This window comes from Arachis duranensis, chromosome 4, assembly GCF_000817695.3.
Source record: "Arachis duranensis cultivar V14167 chromosome 4, aradu.V14167.gnm2.J7QH, whole genome shotgun sequence".
NCBI lineage: Eukaryota > Viridiplantae > Streptophyta > Magnoliopsida > Fabales > Fabaceae > Arachis > Arachis duranensis.
Genome location: NC_029775.3, coordinates 7,779,931 through 7,802,339, shown reverse-complemented (window position 1 = coordinate 7,802,339; position 22,409 = coordinate 7,779,931). Strand labels below are relative to the sequence as shown.

At 37.9% G+C, this 22,409-nt stretch overlaps 1 protein-coding gene across 1 annotated transcript; it reads right to left on the bottom strand.

Annotated features, from left to right (window-relative positions):
• Positions 1 to 7,221: 7,221 nt before the first annotated feature.
• On the bottom strand, positions 7,222 to 16,514 carry LOC107483122 (protein ROOT HAIR DEFECTIVE 3 homolog 2). The gene is made up of 22 exons (XM_016103742.3): positions 16,209 to 16,514; positions 14,096 to 14,162; positions 13,803 to 13,905; positions 13,441 to 13,511; positions 12,910 to 12,973; positions 12,767 to 12,832; positions 12,629 to 12,676; positions 12,477 to 12,539; positions 12,335 to 12,391; positions 11,930 to 12,088; positions 11,785 to 11,853; positions 11,612 to 11,703; positions 11,124 to 11,202; positions 10,618 to 10,783; positions 10,014 to 10,138; positions 9,661 to 9,923; positions 9,139 to 9,235; positions 8,857 to 9,027; positions 8,668 to 8,772; positions 8,270 to 8,364; positions 8,013 to 8,109; positions 7,222 to 7,750 (listed from the first exon to the last, which is right to left on the bottom strand). Exons 1-22 carry the CDS (start codon positions 16,363 to 16,365, stop codon positions 7,463 to 7,465), a joined length of 2,502 nt encoding a protein of 833 aa, XP_015959228.1. The 5' UTR covers positions 16,366 to 16,514; the 3' UTR covers positions 7,222 to 7,462.
• Between the last annotated feature and the right edge of the window lie 5,895 nt (positions 16,515 to 22,409).

Below are 22,409 nucleotides of genomic sequence, written 5' to 3'. Positions count from 1 at the left end.
GAGAAATGATGATCTTGATGGATGTTGAGAGTGTGCCAGGCACTATATCCTTGGGTTAAGTATGATTGTGTGCAGGGTATTATGTCCCTGGAATTGAATTATGATTGATAATCTTTTCTGCTGCAAGAGTGTGTCAGGCACTATATCCTTGGGTTAAGCATGCGAGTGTGCCCGGCACTATATCCGTGGGTGAATAGGGTGTTCCCGGCACCATATCCGTGGGTCAATAGAGTGTGTCCGGCACTATATCCGTGGGTGCGGCAAAAAAGCTACATCCGAAAGGGTGTGTCGGGTTGGCATTTATGGACCGACAAGTGATATCACGAGCTAATAGGATAGACATTCATCATATGCATCTCTTATGTGCTTGCTTGCTTTGACTACTTGGGTTTGCCTAATTGTATAATATGTCTGCTTGCTTCTTGAATTACTTGTTGTACATGTATTCTACCTGTGTTTTACTTGTTTGCATTAATTGTGATTGTCTGGTGCTGAGGAGGTTAGGTAGGCGGTGGCGATGGGATCGCACGAAGGTTAGGTTGGCAAAGGCTGTGGGATGCAGCGGTGAGATTAGTAATAGTATTCTCCCTAAGTTTAGATAACCCTGTTTATGGTTAAAGTTCTTTATTTATTTATTTTGTCCTAAGCTTGAATACTCGTATGCGATGTGAAGTTTTAGGATTGCCTTCGGCGTCCTGGGGCCTTACATCTTACATCATTGGGCACTGTTACCATACTGAGAACCTCCGGTTCTCATTCCATACTTTGTTGTTATTTTTCAGATGCAGGTCGTAATATACTTTAGTGAGATTGCGGATATGGTGACAGAGCGGAGTATGGTTCGTACCTTGTTTATTTCTGTTTTACTTTTGTCATAGTATTCTCTCACCTTTTGTATATTTATCTTTATGGTCTTAGAGGCTTATTTGAGAGATAGGTTGTATAAGCTGTTTTAATTCTAAAACTCTGTATCTGTCTATTTGTAACTAGTCGGCTTAAACTCCGCAAGCTGCGGCTAGTTCTCTATGATTATTATATTCTTATATTTATATATGTTTTATTCTCTTATACATATACTTTGTATCTTATGCGTTTAGTTACTGTGTGCGAACGTTTCACGTATTTAATTCTGCATTATTCGACTTTGAGCTTTAATCCTTCATTGGGCTCCTAGAATATATTATTTCTTTCTATATATGTGTGTGTGTGTGTGTGTGTGTGTGTGTGTGTGTGTGTGTGTGTGTGTGTGTGTGTGTGTGTGTGTGTGTGTGTGTGTGTGTGTGTGTGTGTGTGTGTGTGTGTGTGTGTGTGTGTGTGTGTGTGTGTGTGTGTGTGTGTGTGTGTGTGTGTGTGTGTATAAGCCTTAGAACTGTCGTAACCTCTGATTAACATTTACTTTACGGCTAGAGGTAAGGCTTAGGGTAATTGGGGTGTTACAATTGTCAAGGCTAAAACCAAGGATGCCTAGAAATGGTTCCTGATAAATCTTCAGGAAGACATAGGAGACGATGCCATCCAACATTTGCTTTACGGCTAGAGGTAAGGCTTAGGGTAATTGGGGTGTTATAGTTGTCAAGGCTGAAACCAAGGATGCCTAGAAGTGGTTCCTGATAAATGTTCAAGAAGACATAGGAGACGATGCCATCCATGGCTGGACCTTCATATCGGACCAACAGAAGGTAAGATATAATCCTGGTTAATCAATATGTTTAATTCACATATTATCACTTTAACTTGGTATATCATTCCTTTATGCCTTCGTTCAATACAAGGTTTACTCCCTGCGTTAAAGGAGGTCATGCCACATGCAAAGCTCCGCAATTGCATGATACACATGTGGAAGAATTTCATAAATTGCTTCAAGGACTTGCACATCAGAGAGGTTGTGTGGGAGTGTGCTAGATGCACTATTGTTACAAAATTCACGGAATATATGGAAAAGCTGAAGGCAGTGAACCAAGGGGCTTGGGAATACCTCAGCAAGTTTGAGCCAGAAACTTGGGTTAAGGCTTATTTCTCCCATGAGCCAAAGGTTGATAACCTCACAAATAACATGTGTGAGGTTTTTAATGCCAAGATAGTTAATTACCGAATCAAGCCCATCCTCACCATGTGTGAAGAAATCCGGTGTTACCTGATGAGGAGGATGGTGAATCACAAACGAGTCCTGGAGAACCACACTGGAAAGCTAGCACCAGTCCAGCAAAAGAGATTGGAGAGATTAGTCAATCTTAGCACTAAGTGGACGCTGAATGGGTTGGTGACTGATGCGTGAGCATCTTTCCTATCTTTTCCTAGTGAATTTGCATTTAAATTGTTGAGTTTAATCAAGAATTAATTATCTTTTGGCCACTATGGATGCTACTTTGAGTCTCGTGCAATTTTGTTTATTTTAGGTAGCATTCGGTTCGATTTGATGGAGTTTCTGCAGCACAAGAATTAAAGGAGAGGACAGCGAGGAGCGACGCGCGCGCGTACTTGACGCGTGCGCGTGATTTGGAGCATTTCATGGTGACGCGTGCGCGTGGATGACGCGTACGCGTGATTCGAAGATTTGCACAGCGACGCGTGCGCGTACTTGACGCGTACGTGTGACATGCGCCACGTGCAGAAAACGTAGAAAACGCTGGGGGCAATTTCTGGGCTGTTTTTGACCCAGTTTTCGGCCCAGAAAGCACAGATCAGAGGCTGCAGAATGGAGGAATCAGGGGAACACTTCTCATTACTTCCCAAGTTAGGCGTGGGTCCTACAAAGCAAGTGGCCCCCATCCATCACCTGAAGACTTGCTGATTGCCATAATTAATTCTGATTTAAATTTAAATATTATAGGAAAAGATATTATTTTAGAAATTAAATTTTTAAATTAATTAGGATTAGATATAAAAGACAATTTCAATTCTATACCAATTGACATCCAGTATTTCAGAGTTTACCTGAATCCTTATTTTCTCTGAGCCATGATGAGCAACTAAACCTCTACTGTTAAGGTTAGGAGCTCTGTCTATTGTATGGATTGATAATATTATTTTTCAATTTTAATTCATGTTTTGACTTATATTTCAAGAATTATTTTCGTTCTTTATCTTATGAATTTGAGTGGAACGGAAGTATGACCCTCTTTCTAATTGAGTTCTTATATAACTTGGAAAAGCTCTTTACTTGAACAACAGCTTGAAAACATATTCTCCTGAATTTCTAATTGTTTGTATTTAACGGGATACGTGACATATAATCCCCTTATTTTTGGATAATTAGGATTCGTGTGGCATATAAATTGGAATTTGATCATCACCCTCTAATTGGAATTAATTGACCAAGGAATTGGCAGTTAATGAATTTTAGAGGAGACTAGAAAGGTCTAAGGAATTAGGGTCTAGTCACATATAGTTTCCATGAATTAAATCTTACATGATTAAAATAAATTAATAAGAAAAGTCAATACGGAAAATAGATAACTCTGAAGCCTTAAATGCTTTCTTCATATTGTTTCACCTCAATTTATTGCTTGCTTTCTGATTTTCTAGATTACTGTTTAATGTTTTTGAATACCAAAACACTCTTTTCTGCTTGCCTAACTAAGTAAATCATTTAACCGTTGTTGCTTAGTCCATCAATCCTCGTGGGATCGACCCTCACTCACCTGAGGTATTACTTGGTACGACCCGGTACACTTGCCGGTTAGTTTGTGGTTATAGAATTCTGCACCAGTGACAACGAAAGGAAAAGGTTTGAGGTGAGCCGCAAAGCAAACAAGGTGGATGTGGACCTCATTACCTCAGGCATGCCTTGCATACATGCACTTGCTGCCATTAGGAAGAGACGTGACATGCCACAGGACTATGTGCACCATTGGCTGTGTGTGGAGTCAATCCGGAGGACATATGCACACTGCATTGAACCAGTGGCAAGTGCAGAATTTTGGGCCAGAACTAAATTCTCACAGCCAGACCCACCCATCATCAAAAGAAGGATTGGCCGGCCAAAGGTTCATAATCAGCAGAAAGACCCTACTGAGCCACTGATGCAAATGGGTAAACTGAAGAAGTCATTCACTGTGTCTTGCAGCAAGTGTGGTGAAAAGGGCCACAATTACAAAACTTGCAAGGGAGCTCCTTCAAACCCCAATTGGAAGCCAAAGACAAAGCGGCCTAAGAAGAAGGGAGATAGCACATCCCAAGCACTAGTTGTGCTTCCTTTGTCACAATCAGCTCCACCACCAGAGGTAAGATCATTTTCATGATAATAGTGTCTTTGCTTATCTGCTCCAGCAACAATTGTGTCCTATCGTTAAGTAGTTCAGGGTTTAAACTGTCTTAGTACTAGAAACCTCAGGGATTATTATGTCTTAGTACCACAATCTTCAAGGACTGATATGTCTTAGTATATTATTCCTAAGGGACTAATATGTCTTCCAATTAAATCATTTACTACTTTGACTACCATGTCCAGGATGCTTCAAATAGCCAACCAGACAGCTCAACACCCCAACAGCAACACCCTACTGTAACAATTCAATTGTTTGTGATTATAAGCTGTTTAGTATATGTCTTGAGTGATTATGGCCTGATTATTTTGTTGTGTTTTATTACCCTCCTTCCTACAGGTTTCGAGTGGAGCTGGCCCAAGTTCTCCAAACGTTGCACCAGATCCAGCAAGAGTTACAAGATCAACACTTGTTCTTATAGCACCACCAGGGCCAACGGTCCCTCAAGGCAGGCCAACTGCCCCAACTTCAAGCCGCCCATTTAATCTCCTAGGAAATGCTCCATCCATGGTCACTGGCACAGCTCGACCTAAATCATCAAAGTTCAGACCAAAGCAGAAGATTTTCAGACCATCTGCTCCACTTGGTCAACGGCCAACACCATCTAACACACAGCAGCAAGCACCAGTTCATGAAACCTCCCAAGGACCAACTCCATCTAGCACACAACCTGCTGCACAGGATCAGGAGGCTCCACTACCAACTGGACCAAATGTGTCAGCATCTAAGGACTCCAAGGAATGAAGCGTCATGCCATTATGTTATTTTGTGATAAATGTGTGCTGTTGTGACTCTTTATGGCAAATTTCAGATACAACTACCCTTTTTTTGGCTTAGCTGATTTTTTGATTAGCCATCGGTGGTTAAGTAAAAACTTGTTAATGGTAGCATGTCATACATGTGCACACATTACTAGCAAATTGGTCGTCTTTTCTTTTTTGGTTCTCAGTTACAATGATCAATGTTTACGTTCATAGCTTTAATGTCAGTTCTTGAATGTTTGATTATCTGTAATTTTGCCAGCTTTCATTTCAATCATACATTGCAATAGACAGGCTAAAAACTGATATATTTCTAAAAAGGACATGTTCAATTTTTTTGGTACCAAATAACCACATTTATCATTTTCAATAATCGATTAGTTCTTACAACTTAAAACAGCAACAATCAGGATAATTAAAATCACACATATACACCACCTTGTTGGTTTTTTTTTCAACTCTAAAGCTACTATCCTCTTCTCCAAAAAACTGATCCTATTTTTCATGTCTTCCTTCCATCGATGCTCTTCAACGTCACCAAATTTCTTCTCTTTCCAGTCCCTTGAATAACTCAACCCAAGCCTTGCAATGTGCTCATCCAACCATAAAAAAAACTTGCAATGGGGTTGTCTTACCTACACAAAATCAGTCCACAGAACTTACGAAAAAACTGGTTTCGAGAAAACACCCTAGCACAAACAGAGTTTTACACAGTTGCTATACATACCTTATAAAACGGACATCTAAAAAATAATTTATTTTCGAGATGAACAGGATGGCGTGTTCTCCACAGAAGCACTTTGGTGAGACGCCATCTTAGTCATCCTTCTCTTTAGGACCCGAGCCTTCAGCAAATTGCTCTTCTCTTCCTCCGCCTCCACTTCTTCTCGAGCTAGATGATACCCCATCGGATGCCATGTTCCCTTTCTTCGTTCACCCGCTTCACCCTTTCTGTGCATTCGAGGGATTAGGGTTCAAGAATTTGAAAGATTGGGGGTGAGGGAGAAACGGTGTTGTTTTGGAGTGTGGGGACTAATACGTCCTCTTTTCAGAAGGTATAGCCCACGTGTCATCCCGTAACGGCCAGGTCAGTGCCACGGGAGCCACGTTAGCGTTTTCCGACGGGGCAAACGGACTAAGTTTAACGAGGGGATAGATTTGTCCACATTTTAAAGGGGTCAGGGATATGAATGTATTTTCCATTCTTCGAGGACAAAAATGTCCGCAAAAAAAGATTAGAGACCTATTTATTTTTTTCTCTTTATAAATGTTACTTTAAAATTGTGCTAATTACAAAAGGACCAGCTGAATTTATAAGTGATAAATTAATGATTTGGACCGTATTAGTTGAAGATCAATTATAATTTTAAAAAAACATTTTTTAACATTATATTTAAAAAATATTAAAATACCCTTTATGTAAAAATTTTAAAATTATTAGAATATTTTTATAAGAATAATTAATTAAAAAATATTAGATAAATAAATTAATTTTATATTCAAATTTCATCAAATATTTTTTTTATTTCTTCTTACTGTTTCTTCTTTCTTCTCCGTGTTTCTCTCTTCTTCTCCAACTGATTTTTATACACTGGCAATAAATTATTGAATCAATTTTGGTTGAACTTGATTACTAAAATGACTTGGTTAGATATCATTTTTATAATCAAGTCCAACAAAATTGGTGCAACTCAGCAAAAAAATACATGCATCAATCTCCACTTCTCTTTTTTAGTGCTTTTTATATCATACAAATTTTTATTAAAAAATACAAAAATTTATTGATATAATATATAAATTTTTTAAACATAGGATAAAAAAAACTTTCATATAACACAAACTTATTAATATAGTATAAAAATTTTGACATATAACACAAATTTTGTATAAAACAATTTTTTTTTACGAATGTATTTAGTTAATTGTATGAGTGATCGGTAAAGAATATAATTAAAAAGATATCATTTAGTCTCACTACATGCGAGATTTTTGGATAGAGAATAAGATTGAATAGATACCATTTTTCACGGTAATATGTATCATAAGGATAGTAACAATAATACCTAATGAAAATCTTGGCTCTCTGAATATTATTTAAACATATCTTCACTAATAGTAATAGCTAATAATTTTAACAAACTGAACGCTCGTATTATTTAATTATTTTTAACGGTCTCTGATATGACTTCCATATATTATTGAATAGTTGAACTTGAACCCCAATAGGGGTTCCTCCCCTTCATATATTTTCAGATAATTACAAGCTATAACGCATAAATATTAATAGAAAGGAAGAGTAACGTAGATAAAGTAAACAAAAAACTGATGCTGTATAGTGTATACCCAAAAAATAAAATAAAATAAAATGCAAAACTGATACTGGAAAGCAAACGTAACTGATACATGGATCCTATTTGAATGCTATAACCATAACCCTCAAGAAAATTCAGCTTCTGGAAGGTTTGTTCTTCGTCTTTGAGACAAGTTTGGTGATGAGTATTCTTGATCAACGCCAGATGAGCCAACACTGGATACAGAAGAATTGGAGCGCGTGCTTGATACTCTCTCAGAATTTTGCATTTGATTTCTTGATACCGGAGCATTTGCATTTTGTGATTCTGACCCTCCAGGTCTCGAGTTCGCCTGAGCTTCTTCAGCGAGACGTTTAAGAATGTTCATAACTGTCGGCACAAACTTCGACGAAAGGGATAGAAGACCAGGAAGCTGCAAAGAAAACATGGTAACTGACATCATCTCACTAGCTCTCTCTTATGTTACTTACTGCTTTTACAAATCATTTCCAACATTGCAAATTAAGACCAAAATAACCCAGTCAAAAAAAAAAAAATTAAGACCAAAAAAAAAATTGGGGAACAAAGTTTGCGAGAAAATTCGAAACTCGCAAACACACCCTTCGAACAAAATATTAGAGAGAATAGAGAATCCCAATTCAGGAGAAGAGTTAAAAGAGGAAGTCCAATCATACCGCGCCATGCCGAAATTCGCCAGCTATGTCCATTTGTACCCAAAGGGCCTTCCCGATTAGATAGGCAACAAATATAATCATCAGGTAAAGAGGATTTCTGTTTCACGCGTAAAGTAAGAAAACTATTAAACAGAGGGAAATAGGTTCCAATCCATTCCACAATTATGAAGAGAATTGTCTCGGATAATCAGCTAATTAGATAAACTCTAATTATGATAACAACAAAGATACGAGCTCAGACTTAGGTGATGACTTACTTTAGGAGCAGCATAAATTCATTAAAACCAAGGATGACCATAGCCATTATTGCCCATGGAGGAGGTAGCCAATTGTTACTCCTCTTGTAGGCCTCCTGAACCCACAGCCAAAACAACCAAAAAAGGATTATAGATGTTACTCCAATAACTAATGCCAATTCAGCTTTATATAGGATTATTCAGTCCAGCAAAAGAAATTGTAGTCCAATATAATTTTGCACACTAAGTAAAAACCATCCCCTCTTTCTCAGTAACTAACACACAGCATGTACTTACCATACAGACCCTAATTTTAGCCAAAACATTAACAATCAGGGAATACTTATAAGCAGACAATTCGATTAGAAGTTTAAAATTGCAGCAAAGGTTCAGTGAAGAATAGTTTTTTATGCTTTTACCTGAGCTGAAATAGCCTGGGTAACTGTATATTCAGTTTCTCCCTGGAACTGTCTCCACAAGGACTTGCACTGCACCGGAGTGATAAGTGTGTCTTTTGGGTGAACCTACATTTATAATAGATGCTCAGAAATAATAGCTTTCTCTACAACATTAACAGGAATACCACAAATATTCGCATATAGTAGTACCTCCTCCCACGTGCTTGAAGCCAGTGGATCTGTAGGCCCTTCGATTCTATTTTGGGAAGATATTGCACCAGCAGGTCTATCAATGAGAGATGACTGAAGTACATTTTCAATGCGATCTGGCTTCTCATCCTCCAAGCGTATAGCAGCCATATCTGATAGAAGCTTCAGCGACTGATACAAGGCAGTAGAAAAAACATTAAATGGTGCTAAATGAAGTGATTTCTAGCATACTTGCAAGTATAGGCAAGCTGAAAATTTATCATCAAATTGGCTATTAATTACCGCAGAGCGAGCATCCCTAGTAATAGCTCTGATATCTTCTTTCCCAGTCCACACTCTAGGGAGTGAATCAGCATCATGATTGAACACAGTAGAGAATCTGAAAAGTACAACAATACCAGTAAGGTTCCAGATAAATACTATACTACAGGCATCCTACAAAAACAAAAACAAATGGGGACAAAAGACAATAACAACAGGCCTTATCCTGCTAGGTTAGGATTCACTGCAAACGTAATGAGCAAGTTTTATTTTTAATAATTTATCCTAATTTCTTGTCCTGAAAAATTCTGGCACTGACAATAACATCCTCTTGCTTGAAAAATTCTGTCACTCCTATATCATTCAGGGACTTCACAAATACATAGCAAAGCATCATGACTAGTTTCAACCCTTACTACTATCCAATTCCCAAACTCCAAAAATCAATCAATTTAGAAAATAAATCTTGCAAATTGCAATACAGACACATGATTGGTACATAGATTAAAGAATTGACAAGATTTATATTTAGAATATTGTTACCTATCCTTCATGCGAATCAGAATCTTTCCCGACTCTTCTTTTGCTTTATTTTCCACTATTTGTTTTGCATAGTCCCTTAAGCTTTGTTGCATTCTTTCAACTGTTTCTTCGTCCAATTCAAAACCAGAAATACAAGCTGAAAGTTCTGATACGGCAGCTTCAGTCTCACGTTTAAGAAGCTTCCTTATTGAAACCCAAGTGTCTTTTCCACCAGCTTCAAATAATGACTCCACTGGCTCAATCAGGGCCTTAGCCAATTGTTTCTGCCCAAAAAAAGGTCTCCCTTTCAGTGTTTGACAGAGATATGAACATCATCAAATGACTAATCTCTTATGAAGTGATGATACCATTACCTCAAATTTAGTTGTTATTTCTGATAACTTTGTGTCACGCACAGATGAAGCATGTGACTCAATATCGCGATGCAGTTTGTCTATGACTTTTGATGCACTCCAACTAGCCTGTCTCACAGCAGCATCTGGAAAGTACAAACAAAATTACAAAAGCACCAAATAGAAGTGAGCACTTCACCAGCAATATGAAAGTTTTACATGATTACCAAGAAAAAAAAGATTTCAAGTAAATCCATATGAGAGAATATGTATCTTTAATGTGAGAAAATACGAGCATAAGATGCTAATGTAACTCATTTGAGAAAATAGGAACATAAAAAACTATTTATCATTAATGATTCATATACGTCCTTGACACAATGACAAGGAAACTGATACCATCCAAATCTTTAAAGAACTTGATATAAATCAAACAAATGTTACTGCTTATTGCTTTTTTCTCCATTTAAAGTACTTGAATTCTCCATATGTGTGGAGTGATGTATTATTAACTATAACGGTGGGAAACATAGCATTTGAGATTTGGCAATAAATTCTAGAACATGCAAATAAAGTTACAGGTGACAATGTATATGCAAAGAAGGCATTCTATCAGACTATTTACCAGCAGATCCTTTTTCAAACTCTAGCATAATAGACTCAGTCCACATGCGAACAGATGAAGCAAATCCTTCTCCGTTGTTCAGTGATTGCTCTAGCTTAGCCTTAAAATCATCTACAGCTTTAGAACGTAGGTGCCCCAGCAATGTTGTATAAGCAGGGTATACAAACTGAAAAGTTGAGAGAAAAAAAAAAAAAAAAGATCATATAAATTTTGTGTATCACACACAATATGAACACTCTGTCCACCTTCATAAGCCCTTAACAATTTTTCAGCACAGTCCATCGTTTTCACTAATTTTCTGATCAATAACCAAGTGCACTTGTGTATATTAAAGAATGTTGCTGCATTGTTACTTTTACATGATTGAACTCATTTGCTTAGCTTAAGATTTTAGAATACCGGGTTACAGAATCATTTAGACAACCCATATTGCCAGTATTGAAGTTTAGTCTAAATGAATAGAAAAAAAATTAATAAAGCAATTAAAAGGTAGCAGACAGTCTTACATCCAATGCCTTGGATTCTAATTGCTTTCGTTTTGCATTTCTCACAGATTCATCAAAGAATATTGCCTCCTCATCATATCTGTTGAAATCAGATGTTATCCACATATTAAAAAGAAAGACTGGAACTGTATAAGGTGATTAAATTACCCAAAACAATGATGTCAAAACTATTCGAAAGATTCAAACCTATTAAGCTTTTGAAAATATTGGAAAGACCATAATCCACTTTTTTTATTTTATTCTCTTTTCACATCATTACACCATACAAACTCTGAATAAGGTAAAAGACTATAGCAAAGCAGTGTTATCCCTCTGAGTGATCCAGTAACGAAATGTATCTCAATTTAATTCAAAAAATTATTAAATTTCAATGGTTGTGATTAGCATGTAACATTAGAATCGGTAGGAAAAGCTCTTAATTTAAACAGCAAGTAGCCACTAATCACAAGAATATACTTGAATACTAAACTCCCGGATCTGAAACTTACTGTGAAAGATAGGCATCAATAATGGAGCTCAGCTTTTCCCCAAAACCTCGTACTGGACCTGATTTAACAGCTTCCTCCAATTCCAACCAACCCTGGGCCAAATCATTCACGTTATGACTACTTATTATAAAAACAACTGATTTAACTTGCAATAGAAGGATATGGATAAGCACCTCATCAGAGCGTAAGCAGCTAAGCTTTTCATCAGCAATCTCTTCACAACGCACAGTTGCAACCATTACCTATTTATGGAAAAGAAGCCAAATCAATAAGAAGATCAAACCAATGTCACATCCCAAACATAAGCTAATAACAAACCTTATGAGCCGGAAGATCAAGGTCCTTGTTCTCTCGGATGACTTTCCATATTTGCTGTGCACTAATAGAAAAGGCAGAAGCAGGCACAACACCACGTCGGTCACCAGCAAGACCTCCAGGAGCTATAGAATGGAAGAAACGCTGCCGTAGTTGTGCGACCTGTATGAGTAAGTGTAACACTGTGATCCACGTTGGCCCGCAGAGAAGAAGAAAAACCAAAAATAAAACAGAAAATGTTCAATGCAGAAATGTTTAAACATCATTTATTTGCATAGATATTTATAGGCAAAAATAGTCAAAACCCAGTCTAATGGCAATAAATACTGAACTACTAAAGTACTCCAAAATGACAAACAAACAAGCATGCATAAAATCCTACAGAACTCCTATTTCAGGAAAGGGTACCTCCTCTTTGAACTTTTCTTCCTTGTCTTCATAGCTTGACAAAGCGGTAACCTCCACCTTTATTTGAAGAATCATTAATCAATAATTAGATATATACTTGAATCATTAAAGAGAAGACAGACAGACAGATAGATCCTCTTACATTGAAAAATTCACTGAGAGGAGTATGTTTATGAGCTTGGGGTTTTGGAACTGCATCCCAAATCTGACAAATTCATACCGCGTTAATAATTTCAGATGATGGAAAGAAGAGACAACAAAGGAAAATCCTCGGAAAATAAAAGGAAATAATACCTTTTGAATATCTTCTCTTAGAATAGGCTCCAAATTTTCAAGTGGGGTCTGCATTTACAGCCAAAAGAATGCTAAAATATTAAGTAGAATTATAAACATACGCAATGGTATATTCCCAAGAAAAGACAAAAGTGTTACCCTTGTTTTATCACGTATAACAAAAAGCAATGTTGTCTTGCGGGGACTGAATAGACGCATCATGACCTACGGATAAAAGAAAGGCCATTATATGAAAATTCATACTCAAATCAACAAGAAGGAAAATCATGGCTGGAAACTACCTGAAAAACTGTTTTTAAAAGTGGTTTATTGGCTGCTTGCTCCCGACCAATATCATGACACCACCTGTGAATAAAATAAAACCTTCAATAAATGTTGAAGGGACTGAAAGTTGTTTTGATATATCTACTACAAGGTTTCATAACCCATGACATTTAAGTTCTTTTTACGACATTTAAGTTCTTTTTACACTAATTTGACCCAAAGGAAGGTAAGAAAGGATTTGGATGGGCTGCTAAGAACATGTCAGTTCTTGATTGATTATTCTAATTTTTTACCACTGGTTTTCTTTTTTCCAGTTAATGGAACCACAAAAGGGGTCCAGTTCGCGATTTAATTAGCCAGGCCGTCCAGCTTTAAGGATACTGGTATAGCACCAAGATAGACCAAGCAATTTGCAATTCTACCTAGGTATTTATTGAGCAATGTAATTTTCTAAGTCTTCATGAAATTACTGAGTGTAAGTCTGTTTTCCCAACACTCTGATCCGTTTGACCAATTAAATAAAGCAATGATCTATACTAATAACTTACATATTAATCAGAACAATATCTGATATTGCCAAAGCAAAAAGAGCACTCTGTTTCTCAAAAGCAGTATCATCCTGGAAGTTAATTTAAAAAAGAAAAACAAAACAAAACAAATATGAATTAAGATATTATATGTATCAGATGCACATCAATAAAAATGCAGGAAAGATGTCCTCGGTTCAAACCCGGGTTGAGACATCCTCATTTACATTTAAAAACAAAAAAGCAGGAAAGTGAAAGAGATTTGTTAGTAGAGGAAAAGCTAGGGCTCGGAATTTGTGATCATATGCAATTATGCATGGACAAGTGCCAGTTGCATAACAATGCACAGGAAATGGAGAAACAAAAAATATAAACTGACATACCTCGCCCCTCTCCCTTCCATCAGTACCCTCTAAATCCATAGCAATTGTGCAAGGTTCAATCCCCACACACTTTGCTATCCAAATGCCCTTAGTTGTTTGAGATCTGCAAGAATACAGTATTCAATCATTCTTTTAAAATAACCAAGACACAATAGACTGCATTATAGATGATGACAAATGACATCCAGTTTCCATCCTTTCTTTATACTCCCCAGCCCCCAACGCACCCCTATTTTCCTTGTAATGTTCCTTTTACTGTCCACAATACCAAGTCAATAATTTCAGAACCCAACCTTCCTTTGAAAGCATCCATCTCCCTGAAGCTTGTGTGGAAAAGATGGTTCATTAAGGTGCTCTTCCCTGCTCAGATAATTAAGTAAAAGCATAAGATTATATCACAGAAGTCTATTTGGGCATGTGTGTGTGTGTGTGTTGTTGTGTCTGTATGTGTGTGTGAGAGAGATAAAGAGGGAGTACAGCTAAGAAAATGCACCTAACTTAACACTGGAAAATGAAATATGGAAGATGAGATCACCAGTTAACAATGAAAACATAATAAGAGTTTTTAAGTTGCCTTTGCTGCATTCAAAGAACACAGAACTTACATTATTTTTTCTCCTCATCTGTATACGAGTATATCTAACGAAGTTATTTTTAGATTAAGAGCGAAACTTAATGTCTGACTATAATGTTACAACTTTCCTGTGGGGCAATCTTTCGGAGGTTATTTGGGAGAATTAGGCATGTCCTCTCCTCGAGTGCAGTTTATCATGGTTCACTCTGAAACAAGATTATAGTTTTGGGTCGACCTGAATATTATGCAGTGATATTGGTTGATTCAAATTTATGGTAAAATTGATAAGGCTTATGACTAATGTTCTTTTGTCGGTTTCTCTTTGGTCATCTGCTCACTGCCAGCAAAAGTTAAAGGAAGTAGGGACCCTTAAGGGGATTCATTGTGAGTTTTTATTTTTAGTCCTTCAAATCCTTCCCTTCCATTCTTTTCTCTCTAAAATTATAACTTGAAAGCACACATTCATTGCTGAAGAACAGTTGTCAACATGATTTGACTACTTTTCAATATTTTTCAAATAAGTCAACATAGATTTGACAAAGTATATGACTTTATTTGGATTCCCTTAAAGTAAGTAAGTGCCCGTTTAGGAAGTAGCAGAAGCTACATTTTTTTTTCCACCGTCATTCTCACACAATGTTCCATCTGCTGGAAATACGGACCCTCCATCACCATTTTCACGTAATGATTCATCTGCTGGATGTATTGATCCTCCACCACCATTTTCAGACAATGTTCCATTTGAACAACCTATTGCATATATTCGTTTTAGGTATTTTTTTATCATTTTATCACTCTATTTTTATTATTAAATTTGTATTTAACTGTGGTATGAAATTTCAATTTTTTTTATTTTTTTCACATGTGATTTTATTTTTAGATAGCTTGCTATTATTTTCATAGTTAATTATAGCAAGTTCTTGACCTCAATAAAGCAGAAGGGAGTTCTAATAGGAGTAAAATAAACAGCAACAAAATATACATGAACACACATTTTATATTTATTTTTTATTTTCACCTATCATATCATACACAATATTAGTGATTAGGTTATGTAAAATTAACATTCAATATTGAAAAATATTTGCTATCATCGTTATTTTAATATTTATTCTCTTGTGTAAACAAAAATTCTATTTTTTGAGTTATTTATCCAAACGCTACAACTTTAAAATAAGTATTTTTATAACTAAAAATTCAAACACAAAATAACTTATAAGCTGCTATTAATAAAAGTTCTTATGCTTTAAACTCTTTTTACAAAAGAACTTAATTAAGTTATCTCAAACTGCGCCTAAGACAAATATGAGCAGTTCATCACAGAGAAAGGCAACTGAACCCATCAATCCAAGCTCACAAGTGATTGAACCCATTGATCTGAGTTCACCAATTTCCAAAACCCACCACAGAGAAGATCATTTGAAAGAACTTCAATAAGCTAAACCCATATCACTAGACCTAAAACACACGGTAGCTCAGAAAACTCAATCAAGCAAACCAGCCATTGATCCAACCTCGATAATATCAAAGTTCCACAAAACACAAAGAGGATCACTTGGAAGGAACTTCAATTCAATGAACCAAACCCAAAAACCACTAGACCTAAACAAAAACAGAGAACTTCACAGAACTCAATCAAACAAATCAATCAGTAATAACCCAAGCTAATTAATTTCCCAGAACCGAACTCAAAAACACTTCAATACAAGTTCAAAGGAACTTTCCCAAGCTAAATCCACATAAAGAAAAGATCTTGGAGAATCAAAATTTCCAAAGAAGCAGTAACCAATTGAAAGAATAAATCACACGATAACGAAATCGAAGAAACATACCGCTACTCTGAGGACCCATGATTGCAACGACGGCATAGGAAAGTCCGCAAGCTGCAAGCTTGACGTTCCTGATGAAGTGATCGAGGCCGGAGACGTTGAAGCCGCCGTCACCGTCGATGAGCTGGGTGGAGCAGCAAGCATCAGTGGCGGCGTCCATGGGATGAGAAGTGAAGGTCGGAGAGAGGATAAAAACAAAATACTCTGATCTGAGAGATGGTTTTGAGATTCTGTGTGTCTTCCCAGAGAGAAAGAGAAGGAGCAAGAAACACGAAGGAGTGTTGTTTGGGGTTTGATTTGAATGAAGAGAGAAGAGAAGAGAGAAACAAGTGGGTCCAACATTCTTCTTCGCCTCTCTTGTTTGTATCGCACGTGCCACTCACTGACGTCCAAATCCCCATACCCAATCAAACCACCTACTCTCTTTTAATTCTCCTTTTCCTTTTACCTTTTTTACTTCCTTATTTTACCATTTACCTTATTGTTTTTTATTAATATAGCAAAAATTATAATAAATCATCTTTTTAGTTAATCAATATTAACCAATTTTAATATTTAAATTTATTATATAGAATTTATAATTAAAATATATAATTTAAAATTTAATACAATTAAAATAAATAATAAATAAATAAATAAATTTTCCGTTGAGCATTTCTCTAATTGGATTTGGATATGAGACGTGCATGTTCCGGAAAAGATTTGCATCTTTGCGTGGCTTTGCAACCAACAAGTTTTGTAAAATAAGTCTTAATTTTATCCAACACTAGCTTAAAATGACTCATGTTTACGTTGCCTAAAAACAGCTGAAACTGTTTTGTATTGTCGGAGAGATTATACATCTGCTCATATAGTATGGCATCATTTGATGAGTTCGGGACAATAGCTCCTCTTTTAACTTTAACCAATGTTCCATTAACTGAAACTTAGTTTAAGGCAAGGATCTTGAATGGTAGACACTCTCTTCCTAGTTAGCATTTGGAGTATATGTTGGATTATGATACGAATATAGCAAACGAGGAGTACATAAATAAAAGTCAGGTAGGGTTAAAAGGAAAGATTGTAACAAATTATGAACAGGTGGCAGCTGGTTCACCTATTTTGGGCAGCAGGAAGAGCACCAGAGAGAAAACAAATAACAAGTGGTTGGAGAATTATAATCATTAGTAAATTATGGTATGAATTCTCCTTTTCCTATAACTATTTTCTTTTCCCCTATTCTATCCATTTCCTAATTCATCTCAATTTTTCAATACACCCTTTATTCTTGTCTCAGGTTACTGGTTGTTGGCTGCTTCCTAAAACTAGAGATTTTTGCATTGTCTTCTTCTTTCTGCTAGTCATATTCTTCAATTCCTTTATACTCATACCTCTATATTGTGAATTGCTTACTGATACATCCTTAATATATTAATACCACTCTATTCGCTAAACTTCCCAAATGCCTTTTTGGCTCCCCAGAAGTCGATTATTTGGGACATACAATCAGGGGCAGTGGGGTTCACATGGAAACGGCTAAGGTTCAGGCAATTCTGGAATGGCCTCAACCCGCAAGCGTAAAGCAACTTCAGGGGTTTTTAGGCCTTACTGGATATTATCGACGATTTATTAAAGGGTATGTCTCATTAGCAGCTCCTCTCATTGATTACTTAAAAAATACTCGTTTAATTGGTTGGGGCAAGCTACTCAAGCCTTTCGACAGCTGTAGCATGCTATATGCACCAAACCAGTCTTAGCATTGCCCAATTTTAATATTCCTTTTGAAGTGGAGACAGACACTTCAGGTACTGGTGTTGGGGCTGTTTTGATTCAACAAAAACATCCCATTGCTTATTTTTCCAAGAAACTACCTCCTACTTTACAAAAGCAATCCACTTACATCAGAGAGTTTTACGCCATCACTGAAGCCTTAGCTACGTTTCGCCATTACTTGCTAGGCAAAAGATTTATTTTGCGCACTGATCACTAAAGCTTGAAAGCGCTCTCAGAACAAGATTTTCATATACCAGAGCAACATAAATGGCTTCATAAATTGCTCGGGTTTGATTTTGAAATCCATTACAAGGCTGGGACTGAAAATGTTACAGCGGATGCACTCTCTCGCAGCTTCTTTGGGGCTTGGTCTGCACCAAGAGTAGAGTGGCTAGACCAACTTCGTGCAAAATTAGTGGCAGATGAGGATCTCCGAGTATTATTGGCAAAGTGTAACTCCAATTCGGTTGAGGATTTGAATTACTCTTGTCAAAATGGCCTCTTGTTGCGGAAGAACCGATTAGTGGTACCTTCCAAAAGCACTTTAATTAGGCAAATCCTCCATGAATACCACGATAGTGTGATTGGTGGTCATGCGAGAATTGCTCAGACTGTGGAACGCATTTGTTCCATTTTCTATTTGCCTCATATGCAAAAGGATATCAGGCAGTATGTCTTATCTTACTGCATTTGTCAACAAGTAAAGGTAGAGAACAAGGCACCAGCTGGTTTGCTCAAGCCATTACCTATCCCTTCACAGGTATGGGAAGATATTGCAACGAATTTCATTGTGTATCTGCCAGTTTCATCCGGCTATTCAGTTATCATGGTGGTTGTCGACCGTTTGACTAAGTACGCTCATTTCCTTCCCTTGAAACAAGATTTTAATAGCAGGACAGTTGCAGAAACTTTTATCAACAATGTGGTTAGGTTGCATGATTTCCCAAAATCTATTGTATTGGATAGGAATCGGGTATTTATCAGCAAATTTTGGCAGCACCTCTTTCGCATCCAAGGTACTAAATTAGCATTGAGCTCAGCTTATAATCCCCAAACTAATGGCCAAAGTGTAGTTTGTAATCGAACCCTGGAGATGTATTTATGTTGTTTTTGTTTGGAGAATCCTAAGCACTGGCTGGAGTTTTTGCCGTGGGCTGAGTTTTGGTATAACTCCTCGTGGCACAGCAATATCAAGATGACTCCCTTCAAAGCTCTTTATGGCAGGGACCCTCCTACTTTGGCTCGTTATGAACTCTCTAGTACTGATAATTCTTCCTTGCAAGAGTGGCTTTAGGACCGTGATCACTTACTCGATCAGCTGAAGTTTAACTTTGAATGCTCCCAACAGTATATGAAACATGTTACTGAAAAACATCGTCGACAAATTGAATTTCAGGAGGGCGATTTGGTGCTTGTGAAGTTACAGCCGTATCGCCAGCATTCCGTGGCACTACGTAAACATCAAAAGCTGGGGTTGCGTTATTTTGGTCCTTTTTCGATCAGCAATAAACTCAGTGACGTGGCCTATAGGGTGGAGTTACCTACGGAAGCGCGTATCCATAATGTCTTCCATGTTTTAGCTCTCAAACGATTTCGGGGAGAGGGTGCTTCCCAGTACTTCCCTCTCCCATTGACCACTACTAATGTGGGACCAGTGTTAGAGCCTTTCAGGATACTTTCTACATGTTCTATTATGAGGGGTGATAGACTAGTGCCACAATGTCAGGTGCAATAGGGTCAAGGCAACTTGACAGAGACAACATGGGAAGATGTTCATCACTTTCACAAGTTGTTTCTGAAATTCAACCTTGAGGACAAGGTTGTTGCTGCTGGGGAGGGTAATGATATGAATATAGCAAACAAGGAGTACATAAACAAAAGTCAGGCAGGGTTGAAAGGAAGGATTATAACAAACCATTGACAGGTGGTAGCTGGTCCACCTATTTCAGATTATGATCATTAGTGAATTGCGGTATGAATTCTCCTTCTCCTGTAGCTATTCTCTTTTCCCCTATTCTATCCCTTTCCTAATTCTTCTCAATTTCTCATTACACCCTTTTATTCTTATCTCAGGTTACTAGTTGCTGGCTGCTTCCTAAGGCTAGGGATTTTTGCACTGTCTTCTTCTTTCTGCTAGCCATATTCTTCAATTCCTTTATACTCATACTTTTATATTGTGAATTGCTTACTAATACACATACTTAATATTAATACCACACTACACTTTCTTCAATCTATTGGCTTCCCTCTATCAAATTATTAGAATAACCATAACCATGTTTTTAATAGTGAAACATCTTAAGGGGCGGAAGTGGCTTATAGAGCTTGAATGTTTGCAATGGAATTTGTTCCGGATCTGGTCCTGGGTCTCCCATCGATTATCCGGGCTCAGGCCACCATTGTGGCTCAAATTGGTTCGTTAAACATAAACCCCTAACCAATATTTAAATTTGAACACTTTCCTTATCTTAGCCAACAAAATAAAATAAGATAACAACATCAAACAATATAAAGGGAGTCAAGGACTCCCTCATGTACGTGACACATTCTTAACCCTCACCTATACTTCTTAGATTTATTCTGACTTGAGTGTCGGAGTATCTTTGCAGGTACCATCCCCTACCGCTCCAACAAGATCCTATTCAAGTCACAACCCAAGGCCGGCGACTCCCTAATCCATCATACAACATGTATTAACAAAATCTAGTACATTGTTGCCGTCTATGAGGACTTGCCAAGTCCTGGCAACATGACGAAAGAATTTGAGGAGTGATCCTCAAACCTTCACCATGAGTCAGACCCACCGAACCTGATGGACGAACCACGGGACGACGTCCCCCCGCCGACCCACGGGAAGATAACCAACGCCGTGTACCACCAGTCGACCCGTAACCGACAGTGACCAAAAGAAGATGATCACCAACTCAATAAGGCCAGAACAACCAATAGCCTAAGAGAGAAAGCGATCCAGATAATCTAAAAGCTCTATCAAAGAGTATAAACCCTCGAAGGCCGGGTTGCTTCCAAGGAATGATACCAGCTAGCACATGCAAGCCAAGAGACCTCCAGAAGCCGATCACAGTGAGAGACCAAGAACAAAAGATCACCTGAACGCGCGACACGGAAAACAATGGGACTACAGTATCACCCGAGAGCCAGAGCACCGATGTGATGACAACGATAGAAGGCACCGAGAGGACTCCAAACGGATAAGGAGCAAGCACATGATAATGGAAACCACCTCATTCACCAATAAAATCCTAAAGGCCAAGCTATCAAAGGGTTTCAACAAGCCAACCGACATGAAATGTGACAGAACGAAGGACTCATAGGAACATCTCATGGCCTTTGAGGCCAGGATGAACTTAGAAGGGGCCATCGATGCAATTCAGTGTAGGATCTTCCCGGTAACCCTAGCCGACCCCGCAATCAAATGGTTCAACGCTCTCCCCAATAGCTCGATAGCCAATTTTGACGACATAACCAGAAAGTTTATGGCACAGTTTACTACCAGGATCACAAAAGCAAAGCACCCAATCAGCCTGCTTGGAGTCACGCAAAAGCAAGACGAACCCATAAGAAAATACCTCGACAGGTTCAACGACGAGTGCCTGACGATCAACGGGTACACAGACTTTGTAGCCAGCCTTTGTCTGACTAACGAGCTCATAAATAAAGATTTTCGAAAGCACCTCATCACCAAATCAGTCTGGACTATGCATGAAATCCAGAATGTTACAAGGAAATATATAAATGACGAAGAGGTAAGGCAAGTCCTGATAGCCAATAAAATGGCAGCAAGACAATACGACACCTCGAAATAATCCACCGCCCAAAGACAACCCGAAGGAGCACTATAAATCTACCACCCCAACCGACCACCCAGGGTGGGGAAGTTCACGAACTACAGCCGTACAACCCCAATCATGGAGATCTACCACCAAATAGAGGAATGAGGCATCCTCCCGAAGGCTCCACAACTGAAAGAGCAGACAGGCGGTAATAAAAGCATGTACTACAACTATCATAGAGGATATGGACACAAGACTGCTTTGACTTAAAAGATGCTCTCGAACAAACCATCCGAGACGGCAAACCCCCGGAGTTCGCTAAAATCCTTTGAGAACCCCAAAAAATCGAAAGGAAGAGATCGAAGGAATGGGAAGGACGCAATCCCAGGATGATAAGGTAGGCTCAGCAGGAGAGCCCAGAAACCGACCCGACAATCATAGTGAACTTCATCGCTAGGAAAGATGCACCAAACAAATCTAAGTCAGTGCTAAAAAAGGACCTCCAGGTACTGGCGGTAAAGGACAACAACCATCAACAACCTCTTTGCCACCATATTTACCAAGTTCCTTATCATGAAGTTTCAAGTTGACAACGAAACTATCGGAAAGATTTATGGCGACCGAGAAATTACAGTGGAATGCGACAACACCAGCCTAGCCC